Source organism: Oncorhynchus mykiss, chromosome 5 (assembly GCF_013265735.2).
Source record: "Oncorhynchus mykiss isolate Arlee chromosome 5, USDA_OmykA_1.1, whole genome shotgun sequence".
In the NCBI taxonomy this organism is placed as follows: Eukaryota; Metazoa; Chordata; class Actinopteri; order Salmoniformes; family Salmonidae; genus Oncorhynchus; species Oncorhynchus mykiss.
In genome coordinates, this window is record NC_048569.1 from 70,802,080 (window position 1) to 70,817,598 (window position 15,519).

At 42.4% G+C, this 15,519-nt stretch overlaps 1 protein-coding gene across 2 annotated transcripts in view; it reads left to right on the top strand.

Moving 5' to 3' along the window:
- The window catches only part of si:ch211-51h4.2, a 97,619-nt gene that overhangs the window by 62,872 nt on the left and 19,228 nt on the right, over positions 1-15,519 (top strand). For both annotated transcript variants that reach the window (XM_036978257.1, XM_021604126.2), the window contains 3 exons: positions 242-300; positions 972-1,036; positions 8,851-8,994. In XM_036978257.1, coding sequence (XP_036834152.1) covers positions 242-300; positions 972-1,036; positions 8,851-8,994 — 268 coding nt within the window. The remainder of the gene's footprint in view (positions 1-241; positions 301-971; positions 1,037-8,850; positions 8,995-15,519) is intronic.

Genomic DNA, 15,519 nt, shown 5'->3' on the forward strand with positions numbered 1-15,519 from the left:
CAGCTGTCTATTGTTGTCTCTGATTGGGAATCATACTTAGGCAGCCTGTTCTTCCACCTTAGTTGTGGGTAGTTGTATTTGTTAGTGGCCTGTATAGCCCTAGTAAGATGCACTTTGGTGGTTGACATTCTTAATAAAGGAAAATGTACGCTCACCACGCTGTACCTTGGTCCGGTCATTTGGTCCGGTCATCTCATTCTAAATCAAATGTGTCGCTTACTGTCATTTGATTTCTTTGCAGGAGGTATTGTCAACGTGATGCCTCTCCTGTTCTCAGAAATATCTCACAACAAGACACAGGTATTATGGATTTGCATTATTTTATTGTGTTTGCACACACATTTGATTCACAGTATTTTCTAGGTGAAATTCTACCTGACATAACTCTAGAGAGTTTAAACATTGAGATAATTGTGCCTACCAGCATAAACTGCACACCAATTGTGCAGCCATCCACCATTAGAACAGGGACCAGGATGCCACTGCTATGAATGGCTGAAATGGCCCTCCTCCATTGAGCTCGTTGTGTTGTGATAGGGAGCCAGCAGTCTCCATTAGAGCGGTTTCCCCCTGCACAGCATGTAGCCCAGCACAGAGATCCATAGCTTCTATACAAGGGGTCCTGTCACACACATGTCCTAGGTAGCAAAGGTCTGGATAAATATTGTCATTATTCGGCATAGTAACAAACCCCCACCTTGCAACCCATGCAACCCCAAACTGTTCAAACCTTTCTCACCCCTCTTGATGGCAGAGAGAAAAATGAGCAGGTTTAAAGCTTATTTCCTGCAAATCTCCACCCTTTACATCCGGATCCGGCCCGTGGTCTGCCTATTGATAATGGCTGTTCTATATTATCTTCTTATAGTGGAGCAGACAGCACTCCATCCACACTTAGGAATTTAGTTGATTGCATTGGCTGTCATGTGCTGTTGATGTTGACTGGCTCTTTCAATAATCTCTATATGTAGATCATGTGGTTCAGAAGAGTCATACTGGGAGGACTAGCCACATGCACCGTTCTGAATATATTATGGTAAGTGTTTTTCCCCATACTGTCTATGGCTGCGTTTACACAGGTAGCCCAATACTGATCTGTTGCCCAATTATTGTCAGAAGTGCTGATCTGACCAATTAGTGAGAAAAAGAAAGATCAGAATTGGGCTGCCTGTGTAAACTCAGCCTAATAGCCTGATCAGTATTCTGGTCAATTACCTCCAATACAGGCGTGTATGAGGCACATGGTCCTACACATTCACAGTGCCAATGTAGGACAATGTATTCAGGTAGATGATCACATATACTGTACCTAATGTATTTGGTTGCCAATGTGACGTGTAGACTCTCACAACATGTGAGTTGTCCCAGGAAGTGGTTGTGGTACTGTGTAAATCATACAGGCCTAGTACCAGCCCCCCTCTGTCCCTGCTGGGTTGATGTCTGCTCTCCATGACAGATGGTACTAGTACAACCCAGTGAGTCCCAATATGATATGCTCCAGTAAGACTGGCACCACCTCAGACCACAGAGAGGCCCAGTAAAATGAGTCAGTCTCCTGTTTTTTCCACAATGTAAATGTCTGCAGCAGCAACATTGGAACAGACAAAGCGGGAAGGAGTGGGGCTTCAGACGGGCACTGGAGTGTTGTTTTCTTTGATGTCTCTCTCACTGAAATACTGCCAAAGTTTTTCAAAAGGGCCTCCGTTGCATCTAATCATGTGTAAAGAACCTATTGAGTTTGCAATCAGTGCTTTGTTACTCGAGAGAGTGAAAGCAATTATGCTGAAGCAGATGAAATGAAAGGAGTTTGATCCAGGAGATAAACTCCCATCAGCCACTGGAGTTGGAGCTGGGCTCCAGCAGTAGACTTTTCCCTCTTACCCCGTCATTCATTATCCTCCTTCCCACCACATTTAACATTCAACAACCATACTAGATTTTCTGACATCTTAGTATAGATGTTAAAAAAAAAAAAATCCAATATACAGAGCAGAGGGAAAGAGAAGGATAGAGACAGAAAGGATAGACAACATAACAAGAGTGGCAGCCAAACCTTTCAGTAAAATTGGACAAAAACACTACATGGAGCTATACAGCAGAGCTATGTTCTAATAACTATTATTATGAAAAGTTATTGTATTGCCAATTATTCATTACACAACACAGTAATTGTATATTTTATAGTACACAGAAAAAGGTGGTTGATTACATTGGGTATTCTAATGAACCAAGTATTTTTTGCTGTCCCTCTTTTTGTTTTATGCCTGCACAGGCTATATATTTAACTTTGTATATTACTGTTTGGTTCAGCAATCTTATGCTCAGCATCCAGTAGTTCTTGCCTACGCAGAACTTTATTTGATTTGCTACATTTGTTCCATCCGTATTTGTTTATTTGGTGCTGGTGATTACCGTTTTATTTAACTGCGCTCTGCTTGGCCCATTCATTCTCTGGAGGCGTCAGTCTCACGCGGCACTCTTAGCAATCATTTTAGCGCAGTTGCCACTGTGAAGTTTATCTCTCCTGTCGGCACCCATCACTTCTTTCAACACGGTAACATATTCTCTGTCTGCTTCATTTGCATCCCGCAAATTGGCTGCATCTGGTCTTTTGATGACAAAGAGAAGTTAATCAGAACAGCTCGAGCCACTCTCCTTGCATCTCCTCCTCCTCCACACAACAACAACACCACCAACAACATCACCACCACCAACAACATCACCACCAACAACAACATCACCACCAACACAAACAACAACATCACCAACATCACCAACCCAAACAACACCACCAACACTAACAACACTACCAGCAACACCACCAACAACAACAATACTACCAACAACAACAACACCACCAACAACAACATCACCAATAACAACATCACCAACAACAGCACACCTCATCAGCGCCAATAGGATGCATAATATTGATTTCAAACTGTACAGATCCACTAGTCACTCATTATGTGGAGGGAAATTGTCTTTCCAATCTGTGACTGGTATTGGGATCATGTGTCATATGGCTGGACTATCTTTAAAGACCACTTCCACAGAGACTCACATAGAATTGAATTACCTGTAGTTGGAGACAAATGTCCTGATGTTCTGTTTGGTAATGCATTAATAAGTGGTAAATGGTTTTGAGTTGGACTACACACACACACACACACGCACACACACTTCCTTAAATTCATTGTAGTTCATCCAAGCTGGAGTTAACGTTATTTGCAGCTTTTTCATTCAACTCCTTCCTTATGCTCTTGGCCTACCTAACTTGACATCTTGGTAAGCAATTTCCTCACCACCCATTTGTCAGACCATCATTTTGATGTATAATTATCACCCTGAACATAATTCTATAGTGCAGCCTATTCGGAGCAAGAGAACAGTGGAATAAAATAGAAATGGTCTTATGTTGGGCTTGCTCAAGCATAGTCACAGCAAATGAACAGATAAATCTCCACAGCCCTGCTCCTGGAGTGCAGAAATCAACAGTTGGAGGTCTTGTCCATTCCTTTCTTTGTATACCCTGTGTTCTGCCCCTTGTGTCCAACCAATGATTATTAAGCATATTTCAGTTTCTGTTTTTCATTTCAGTTCCTCCAAATGTCATTAACAGTTTTCCCTGCTTTGAGAGAAGACCCATTATTTTTGTTTATATCTCAGCAATGTTCCTTTTTCATGTCCACAGTTAGCAATAGGAAACTGTCCTCTAATTGTCTAATTTGTTTTTATTAAATATGCATAATTTGTTTTTTTAAATAATTAGACTAGGGTGATTTGTTTGTGTCACCAGTGGTTAATTTGTGTGGGTTTTTGGCAGAGGAGGGTGATGGCTGTGGCATGAGTCTGTTGACACTTTCCCAGCTGTTGTAGCCGGGCCCGGGATATGCCATGCCATCCAGGCTGCAGGCCCTGTGTTGTGTTGGTTGTTTATTAATGTCATCGCCCTGCCCCGTATGTCTGTCTGCAGTGGGAACCCATGCTCATGGCTTCCCAACACAGGCCAAGCTACCACAGTCTGGGCCCTCTGCCAACCCTGTCCCTACACTGTGTTGTGATCCTCACAACCACTGCTGCCTCAGACCCTGTCCCTGCCCACTGTCACTGTCTAATTACTGCACTTACAGCATGGGGGAAACATCAGCCACACCGCCACCACTTTCCTGTCCACCACTTCCCATGAGTCAGCTCTGTAATGCATCTACTTTGTGAGTTTCGTTATCTATTTTAGATACTCCGTCCTACTATCCAAGCCCCATTAGTCCATATCTAACTGGGAAAATAGCAAAGTGAATTAGCCATGAGGAAAGCTGGTGAATTTGATGGTAATAGAGCAATTTGTTTTGAAGGGAATGATCAGCTGCACCACAGCAATCAACTGTTTTAATTGCCATCACAGGATTTAAACTTAGCACTAAGGCTCCAGACAGTTTATGTAATATCAATCTTCTTTACCAATCTGTATCTTCCAGCTTACCCATCTTTGATTTACCTAGACCAATGAGCAATAAGACCTGTGCCTTGAGCCACCTGGTAGAATGCACTTTCTTTACCTAGCATTCGCCTCCTTTGTCATCTCATAGGCAACAAAAAACTATTTCAAACAAATGATGCGGCTTATGCTCCCTGGTTTTGATTAAGTTTGCTTAAGGGTCCAATGCAGCCATTTTTGGGGGTAACAATTAAGTACCTTAGTATGATTGTTTTCAATTAAAATGGTAAAAAATAAACAAGTATCAACTTAGAAAATAGCAATTTTTCAAGCAACAATTTGCTTGGACTGTCTGGGAGTAGTCTGAGTTATTGGCAGAGAAGTTTGGAACGCTTTTATTTGTCTGTCGCGCCACCACAACAGGCTGAAATTTCTGGTGGTCTTTTCAAACAGCTAAAAGGTCATTATCATCTTTTTCCCAATTTCACAGTATTATTCCAACCTCATAGTGTGGAAAATATATAATATATATAAATCATATTTTTGACTACACTGGGCCTTTAAGGTAGACGGTGTCCTACAGTACGTGGCGAATAATTGAGTCATCAGCGTGCCAGCCGCAGTGTGAGCCGACGCCGGTGGCACTTCATTAATGAACACAGAGGCAAGTGTGGACTAATCATTGATCAACGGGAGAACGCCTACTGCGAAGACTGCCACTGATGAGCTATTGCAGTCCACTCGCGTGATTTGAAATGTGACCACCCCCCCCCCCCCCCCCCCCCCCCCTTTGTCACCTAGAGTACATCTAGAGAGCACTGCTCCAACAGCCAAGCAGTGAACCTCTGATAAACAGTCCCTAAGCCATCAAAGAACCACCCATTTCCATTAAACATGTCTATAAATCTGGGTATGTTTGAGAAGTGACAGACTGATAGATGTAAGAGGGCATTTCACAATGTACAACTACAAGGCCCTCAACAGTTAAAGGGCCCATTAGGAGGCAGGGCTGGAGTCATTAGAATGAATTGGACTTGTAATCATTTCTAACCATGGAAAGGTTATCACTGCAATATTTCCCCTCACATTTTAGATAGCATTGATCTGCAGGTTGTGTCAGGGAGCTCGGCTGACACAGGGTTTAAAGACTCAACCATTTAGGGGAGAGCCGGGACGAAAGTAACACGGGGCGAAAGTAACGGCCATTTTCTCAGATAAGACAGAAGCTAAAATGACGTAGTGAAGTCGGCGTGTTCCTAATGAGAAGGACAAGCTCCCTGCAAAAAACATCCCAGTCCGACCATGTTTCAGTTATCAACAAAAGGTAGTTTTAAGTGATGTAAGTATATAAAAAGCAGACCCTGAAGCATTTTTTTGTTGTACAGTTGTGTTTAGTTGTTTAAAGTTCCAAACATACGGTATGTCATTTTGTTAACCCATCTAGTGACTAAATGACAGCACAGGTTTCAAGTATCATGCTAGCTAGTCTTGGGTGTCAGCCTGGGAGAAGTTACAGGAGAGACGGGTGAAAAATAAATAAATAATAGTTTAAGCACAGGCCATTGTCTCTAGTTCATAATGTTAGCAGAATATCAACAAGTGACTGAATGTTTGAAAATTATGCATAACATCATTAGAATTATGCCTTAACTGCAATATGTAATTTTTTGGGCGACCCAACCGAATTCACATAGAAGCCTCTGTTTATAGATCTATCATCCTCATTGAATGCAAGTCTAAGAAGTGGTAGATCTTAGGCTAACTTTTGTTTTTGCATCTTTTACTTACAGTTTTGTACACCATTTTCAAACACCTGAAAATACAATATTTTTGGTTATTGAAAACATATTTCACAGCAGTTTAGAACAGCAAGAACATTGTTTGTTTTGAAATTAGGCTAACTATTCGAATTTTTGATTTCTGCGTATTGCACCTTTAATCAATTGACTTGATGAATCAGATTCTCACATAATATTTTATTGACAGATTGATTAGTGGTTAAAAATGTTTATCTTTATGATTCTGGGGGTGAATTATCTTGTCAAGCCATGGAAATGTGATACGCCTGATGAGTTTGCCATTTGTGAAGAGAATTAAAATGTTAATTCTATCAATGCATGAGGAGTGCGCATGAGAAGGACAGCTGGAGCGCACCTGATTGGTAGGGCTAAGCACGAATAGTCACTGAAAAACATATCCTATTTGTTTCTCACAATTTTCAATAACTATTCATCCTTAGCCCTACAAAGGGGTTAGGGGGGGTTCTGTGGTAAACTGATCTGTCAAAAACCCTGTTGTTATTGCACTTTTTTTGTAGTTAGTGGCGAAAGTTATTTCATTTGCCCTCACTGACATTGAATTCAGTGACATTTCTGAATTTCTTTTCAGTAATGATGGCAACTGCAATCTCCATCCGATTTCAACTTTAGTGCCATTGTTTCTGCCACACAACTTTCAGAGAAGTCCTCCCCAAAATCTGGGAATATACTTCTGTGTGACTGTATTGATCCTTTCCTTGAATCCTCCTCACTCACCCCTAGTTCAATAAACGTGTTGGGATTATGGCTCCACAAAAGCATGTTGGCCTACCCAACAGATAGTCAACAGGGCTTGATTTTCCCTCAATTTGGACTGAGAATGCTACAACATTTATCACTGATGGCGGGGGGAGGGGGGGGGGGGGGGGGACTAGAGAGCGGTACACCCTGTTTGGTTGTCTATTCTATCACAGCTAGGCTGCAGAATGACTGACATAAGGCATTGACCCATTACTATCTCAAATTTCTAGGTAAAAATCTAGATCTGTAGCTAGATAATCTTCTGTGCTGAAAATGGCCTCCGTACCACACAGGTAATACAGTATATGGTCCGTTTATCTAGAGAAATTGAGTTATCTTTGATTTGTTCGCCATGTCAGTAGACTGACAGGCTTGCGCCGCCTGGGTTGAAGTCTACTGAAGGGTGAAATATGTCTATAGAACAAAATAGAATGCATGATGACACAGACACATGCACACATGTTGGAGGAATTCAATTAAAGCACATAGATTGAAGTAGTGAAACTTCCTTAACCACATGAAAAACGAACATGTACCCATCAAATGTAACTACTGTACACAGTATATTTGTCAGCTGTTACATACAGTATATGCCTTTGCTGAGGCGTATCATACCTACTGTATATCCATAGTGTCTAACCAGTTGAGAAAAAGGAGAAGGCTTGTGACAGATGGCTGACTCTGAGTCTAGTAGTTTTGTCAGATGTTCTGTCCAAGACAGTATACAGCGGAGACACACACTCAAGGTATAGATTCTGTGTTTGTAGGAAATGTCAATTACCTGTTCAGTTGCATCTTGTCACTAGTGGATCCAATGTTCTGTGGAGTCAGTGGCAGACTACATGATTCTGTTGAACAGTGAGATGTAGAAACAAGCAATGCATCCCCAGTCTTTAGACAACAGGGTTGTCATGGTGCTGTGTCGGTGCAAGCATATAAAATGACATGATACAGTGCATCCGGAAAGTATTCAGACTCCTTCCCTTTTTCCACATGTTGTTATTAAAGCCTTATTCTAAAATTGATTAAATATTTTTTTCCCTCATCAATCTACAGAAAATACCCCATAATGACAAAGCGAAAGCAGTTTTTTAGAAATTTTTGCAAATATATTAGAACAGATTAGAAACAGATACCTTATTTACATAAGTATAAAGACCCTTTGCTATTAGACTCGAAATTGAGCTCAGGTGCACCCTGTTTCCATTGACCGCAGAGCTTGAGAGGATCTGCAGAGAAGAATGGGAGAAACTCCCCAAATACAGGTGTGCCAAGCTTGTAGCATCATACCCAAGAAGACCCAAGGTTGTAATTGCTGCCAAAGGTACTTCAACATAGTACTGAGTAAAGGGTCTGAATACTTATGTACATTTCATATTTCCACTTTTTATGTTTAATACATTTGCAAAAAATTCAAAAAACCTGTTTTTGCTTTGTCAATATGGGGTATTGTTTGTAGATTGATGAGGGGAAATAACAATATCATCAATTTTAGAATAAGTCTGTAACGTAACAAAATGATGAAAAAGTCAAGGTGTCTGAATACTTTCCAAATGCACTGTATATGTTTTATATTAGAATTCTTTCAATATGTCTCTGGTGTAAGGAGCATTTATATGTAATAGAAAGCAATTTGGCTTTGTCCTCTATTTTCTGTGTTACATATTGTCGACTTGTTTTCATTTGAGGACAGAAATAATACTGTATGTTGAGATGTCACACAGTACACTTGTCAAACTACATGAAAGAGACAGAAATTACCCAATTAGTACTCTCTCAATGTCTGCCTCTCTATATCTATATTACTTTCATTATTTTATTATCTCCTCCTCTTTCTCTCTCTGTCTCTATCAGGTGCTGGGCTGTTTTGGAGATCGTCCCCCAGATGTCAGTTCAGAGGGTTATGGAGGAAGGTGTGGTAAACACTACCAGTGGTGTCGTCTCTGAGTCCTCTCCAGCAGCCTACACCATGGTCTACTCCAACATCTCCCTGGAGGAGTGCGTACAGTACTCTATTTCATACACTCTTTTCTGCAGATTCTCTCACAGACCCAATAACTTCAGAGTTACAGTTCATATAAGAAAATCAGTCAATTGTAATAAATCAATTAGGTGCATCGATAAAATGCAATTGTGCTTGTTGTCCGTAGCTTATGCCTGCCCATACCATAACCCCACCGCCACCATGGGACACTGTTCACAACGTTTACCTCAGCAAACCGCTCGCCCACGAGACGCCTTACACTCATTCTGCCATCTGCTTTGTACAGTTGAAAGCGGGATTCAACACACTTCTCCAGCATGCCAGCACGAGCACGTAAATGAGCTTCACTGACACGTTTCTGACAGTTTGTGCAGAAATTCCGGATGTAGAGGTCCTGGGCTGACATGGTTACATGTGGTCTGCGGTTGCGAGGCCGGCTGGACCTACCAAATTCTCTAAAACGACATTATAGGCGGCTTATGGTAGATAAATTAGCATTAAATTATCTGGCAACAGCTCTGGTGGAGATTCCTGCAGTCAACATGCCTATTGCATGCTCCCTCAAAACTTGACACCTCTGAAGCATTATGTTGTGTGACATAACTTCACATTTTAGAGTGGCCTTTTATTGTCAACCAGCACAAGGTGCACCTGTGTAATGAGCATGCTGTTTAATCAGCTTCTTGATATGCGGATGGATTATCTTGGCAAAGGAGAAATACTCACTAACAGGGATATTAACAAAAGGGATTTAAACAAATTTGTGCACAACATTTAAGCTTTTTGTGCATATGGAACATTTCTGGGATCTTTTATTTCAGCTCATGAAACATGGGACCAACACTTTACATGTTGCTTTTATATTTCTGTTCAGAATATAATAGTGTGTCCCTGTGTGGTGTAGTGTATAGTACCACTTACCAGCCTCTAAGGAAAGTTGGTTAGTCAAATAGCAGCATCTGTTTCACCGTTCAAACACTACTTTATTACATTCTCTAACGTGCTATTAGAGCCTTTGATGAGCATCCCTTTGATTCTTTCACTATAAAAAGATTGTCAATGGTTCTTGATTTCTGAAATATTATGAAATTACGAAACTATTATTCCAAGTGAGTTACTTTTATTTTATTTTGAAGGGAACACTTCTAGGGTACACAGTAGATTTTTGTAGATGGAAGGAGCTCTTTGGTAAAAGGGTTAAATTGGTCATCAAACGGAAAGGAGGACCAAGACACCCTTCATATAATTAAAATGCCTTTATTTGTATGGGCATGTTCAATGGAACAAAGATTTTAAAACTCTGTATTTCAGATGAAGGCCATGCTGCCGAATTTAGTTTTAAAATCTTTGTTCCATTGAAATTGCCATTCAAATAAAGGCATTTTAATTGTATGAAAAGTGCCTTGGTCTTCCTTGCTTTTTATATCCTTTTTTAAATTTGAATTTGATTTCCATGGAAACTGTGATGATAGTTTAATACTGCATAGTCTTGGTGCATTTTCTCCCCTGGTAACTTGTGTGGCCAGGCCTGGGTTTGTGGCAGTTTGCACCAAGACATGAATTAGGCAATGAAAACAAGTTAAGCAGAAAGAGAGTGTACACAGAAGGTTTTTGTTTCTGTCTTCTTCCTCTCTTTATGGTTGAAGGCATAAGATGTGATGTGCCCAGTCGACTTCTTCTAGTTCCTCAGGCTCGATGATTCAGCCAGCTCTCTGACACAAGCCATTTTACAATCCATACAATGTTATATGTATTTATATTCTTAAGTCCTGCTTACATCTATATATGTGGGCAGATGGCTGGATGTATTATATATCAGGCAAGATTAAGATGAATTATTCAGTGTTGTTTGTGTAAGGTTGGGGAATAGCAGACCCTGGTTGGAGACCAAGTGTCAGGGTTTACCTCAGAGATAAAAGATCATCAGGAAATGGATTCCCCTCCAGTCCTGCTTCATTTCCACTGACTGTCATTGCTCTGGTGGAAAGTCCCCAACAACATTACATTCAAAGTAGTGGAATTCTCACAACCAATCCACACACCAATGTTGTAACATGCAAGCAGCTTGAACTTACTTAAAACTAGCAGTCAATTGGTAAAGAGAAGGGATTTACATGTATAGAGCACTGCTTGTTTTGTAAAGTTAATGTAAAGCAAAGTGTCTCAAGAGTATTGTTTGAAGTCAAACATGTCATGATATCGCTACTGTCTATTTATTCATAGGTCAAAGACAGGGCCACTTATACATAAACACTCACAAACATGTCAATAGTATAAAATCAGTTGTATCAATTCAGTTGTAAAGGGAGGTTTTAACAGGAACCCCACCAGTGTGGTATTCTGCCATTTGGATCATGTTGAATTGCAAAACTGTTATTTTCAATATAATAACTTGACATGAATTTCATTTATTTCTCACTCAAATGTATTGTTCATCAGTCATCCATTTGAAAAGTTTTGTTTGTATTTTTGCTCAAAATGGCTCCGAATGCTATTGACAGGTGTCTTATGCTCTGTAGCATGTTGGCATTGGTGCTTACAGAGAGCAACAGTGCCCCCTAAAGGCCACTGTCTGCCAATTACTGTAATGATCAGCTATTCTTACACCATGCAAACAGTCTGCTAGCACATGGAGAACACGTAATAAAACAACTGGAATCATAACTGTCTATATTTACCAAGCAGATGTACTTTTCCCTGTGTGTATGTGTGGAAGTAGCAGTGATCCAAATGTTGTTTTGATTGTCCTTGACATCTCAGTGGCAATATTAAAGATCCAGCTGTTTGTTACAAATCAACAGCATGTCATATGGTGTGTATCTGTGTTTGAGTGGCTTTAAAGCATAAGTACAGTAGTAGTTCAATCCAGGCCTGTTTGTTGTGTGGTATGTTTTTCCCTGACAGCTTGGACAGTGTTTTAACGAGATTTCAACCCTTAGCCCTAAATCTGCCATCCCTCTCTGCTGCCATGTCTCTAACACCCCCTTCCCTTAGCCTCACATCATCCTGCCTCTAGGAGGGTAATGAAGGGAAAGGCTTCCCTTGATGGGGAGAGCATGTTTAGCAGGATTTACTTACCTTTGCAGGGGGATTTGAAAGGATTACATCCCCACATCTACACCCAAATTGTTTTTCTACTCTAAGGTCATGGAGAATTGTTGCACTCAGCTCCTGAAGTGCAGAACTGCAGTAGCTCATGAGGCTGGGACTCGGCAGAGAGACATGGCTTTATGATAGCGTAGGCAGAACTAAATATCCACTGTTGTTGACATACCCAGCCTGCTTATTAAGGCCCAAACACTGATTGTTTCTGTCAGCAGAAGTGCGCCCACATTTGGTTTTGCTTATTCCACAGAAAATTTGACAAAGACTTGGGGGACAAAACCACAAGGGTATCTGGGCTCGATTGAAAATGTGGGGCATCCAATTTCTTAGCAAAGCTGTGGAACGATTTGAAAATTGGAGGTCAGACACGGAACGTTTCACACAATCCGGGGCGAGAGAGACAGCGGCTCCAGAGGCGTCCTGAGAAAGAAATAATTAAAGCCGGAGAAATTCATTTGCACCGGAGTCACAGGAAGTCATGGAGGATGTCATCATATCCTAAGTACACTATATACAGTGCCTTGCGAAAGTATTCGGCCCCCTTGAACTTTGCGACCTTTTGCCACATTTCAGGCTTCAAACATAAAGATATAAAACTGTATTTTTTTGTGAAGAATCAACAACAAGTGGGACACACTCATGAAGTGGAACGACATTTATTGAATATTTCAAACTTTTTTAACAAATCAAAAACTGAAAAATTGGGCGTGCAAAATTATTCAGCCCCTTTACTTTCAAGCCTTGGTTTCATGCATGTCAACATCAGAAGCCTCCTCCCTAAGTTTGTCTTACTCACTGCTCTAGCACACTCTGCTAACCCTGATGTCCTTGCTGTGTCTGAATCCTGGCTCAGGAAGGCCACCAAAAATTCTGAGATTTCCATACCCAACTATAACATCTTCCGTCAAGATAGAACTGCCAAAGGAGGAGGAGTTGCAGTCTACTGCAGAGATAGCCTGCAAAGTAATGTCATACTTTCCAGGTCCATACCCAAACAGTTCGAACTACTAATTTTGAAAATTACTCTCTCCAGAAATAAGTCTCTCACTGTTGCCGCCTGCTACCGACCCCCCTCAGCTCCCAGCTGTGCCCTAGAAACCATTTGTGAATTGATCGCCCCCCATCTAGCTTCAGAGTTTGTTCTGTTAGGTGACCTAAACTGGGATATGCTTAACACCCCGGCAGTCCTACAATCTAAGCTAGATGCCCTCAATCTCACTCAAATCATCAAGGAACCCACCAGGTACAACCCTAACTCTGTAAACAAGGGCACCCTCATTGACGTCATCCTGACCAACTGGCCCTCCAAATACACCTCCGCTGTCTTCAACCAGGATCTCAGCGATCACTGCCTCATTGCCTGTATCCGCTACGGAGCCGCAGTCAAACGACCACCCCTCATCACTGTCAAACGCTCCCTAAAACACTTCTGTGAGCAGGCCTTTCTAATCGACCTGGCCCGGGTATCCTGGAAGGACATTGACCTCATCCCGTCAGTTGAGGATGCCTGGTCTTTCTTTAAAAGTAACTTCCTCACCATTTTAGATAAGCATGCTCCGTTCAAAAAATGCAGAACTAAGAACAGATATAGCCCCTGGTTCACTCCAGACCTGACTGCCCTCGACCAGCACAAAAACATCCTGTGGCGGACTGCACTAACATCGAACAGTCCCCGCGATATGCAACTGTTCAGGGAAGTCAGGAACCAATACACACAGTCAGTCAGGAAAGCTAAAGCCAACTTCTTCAGGCAGAAGTTTGCATCCTGTAGCTCCAACTCCAAAAAGTTCTGGGACACTGTGAAGTCCATGGAGAACAAGAGCACCTCCTCCCAGCTGCCCACTGCACTGAGGCTAGGTAACACGGTCACCACCGATAAATCCATGATTATCGAAAACTTCAACAAGCATTTCTCAACGGCTGGCCATGCCTTCCGCCTGGCTACTCCAACCTCGTCCAACAGCTCCCCCCCCCCCCCCCCCCCCCCCCCCGCAGCTACTCGCCCAAGCCTCTCCAGGTTCTCCTTTACCCAAATCCAGATAGCAGATGTTCTGAAAGAGCTGCAAAACCTGGACCCGTACAAATCAGCTGGGCTTGACAATCTGGACCCTCTATTCCTGAAACTATCCGCCGCCATTGTCGCAACCCCTATTACCAGCCTGTTCAACCTCTCTTTCATATCGTCTGAGATCCCCAAGGATTGGAAAGCTGCCGCAGTCATCCCCCTCTTCAAAGGGGGCGACACCCTGGACCCAAACTGTTACAGACCAATATCCATCCTGCCCTGCCTATCTAAGGTCTTCGAAAGCCAAGTCAACAAACAGATCACTGACCATCTTGAATCCCACCGTACCTTCTCCGCTGTGCAATCTGGTTTCCGAGCCGGTCACGGGTGTACCTCAGCCACGCTCAAGGTACTAAACGATATCATAACCGCCATCGATAAAAGACAGTACTGTGCAGCCGTCTTCATAGACCTTGCCAAGGCTTTCGACTCTGTCAATCACCGTATTCTTATTGGCAGACTCAGTAGCCTCGGTTTTTCGGATGACTGCCTTGCCTGGTTCACCAATTACTTTGCAGACATAGTTCAGTGTGTCAAATCGGAGGGCATGCTGTCCGGTCCTCTGGCAGTCTCTATGGGGGTGCCACAGGGTTCAATTCTCGGGCCGACTCTTTTCTCTGTATATATCAATGATGTTTCTCATGCTGCGGGCGATTCCCTGATCCACCTCTACGCAGACGACACCATTCTATATACTTCCGGCCCGTCCTTGGACACTGTGCTATCTAACCTCCAAACGAGCTTCAATGCCATACAGCACTCCTTCCGTGGCCTCCAACTGCTCTTAAACGCTAGTAAAACCAAATGCATGCTTTTCAACCGTTCGCTGCCTGCACCCGCACGCCTGACCAGCATCACCACCCTGGATGGTTCCGACCTTGAATATGTGGACATCTATAAGTACCTAGGTGTCTGGCTAGACTCTAAACTCTCCTTCCAGACCCATATCAAACATCTCCAATCGAAAATCAAATCAAGAGTCGGCTTTCTATTCCGCAACAAAGCCTCCTTCACTCACGCCGCCAAACTTACCCTAGTAAAACTGACTATCCTACCGATCCTCGACTTCGGCGATGTCATCTACAAAATTGCTTCCAACACTCTACTCAGCAAACTGGATGCAGTTTATCACAGTGCCATCCGTTTTGTCACTAAAGCACCTTATACCACCCACCACTGCGACTTGTATGCTCTAGTCGGCTGGCCCTCGCTACATATTCGTCGCCAGACCCACTGGCTCCAGGTCATCTACAAGTCCATGCTAGGTAAAGCTCCGCCTTATCTCAGTTCACTGGTTACGATGGCAACACCCATCCGTAGCACGCGCTCCAGCAGGTGTATCTCACTGATCATCCCTAAAGCCAACACC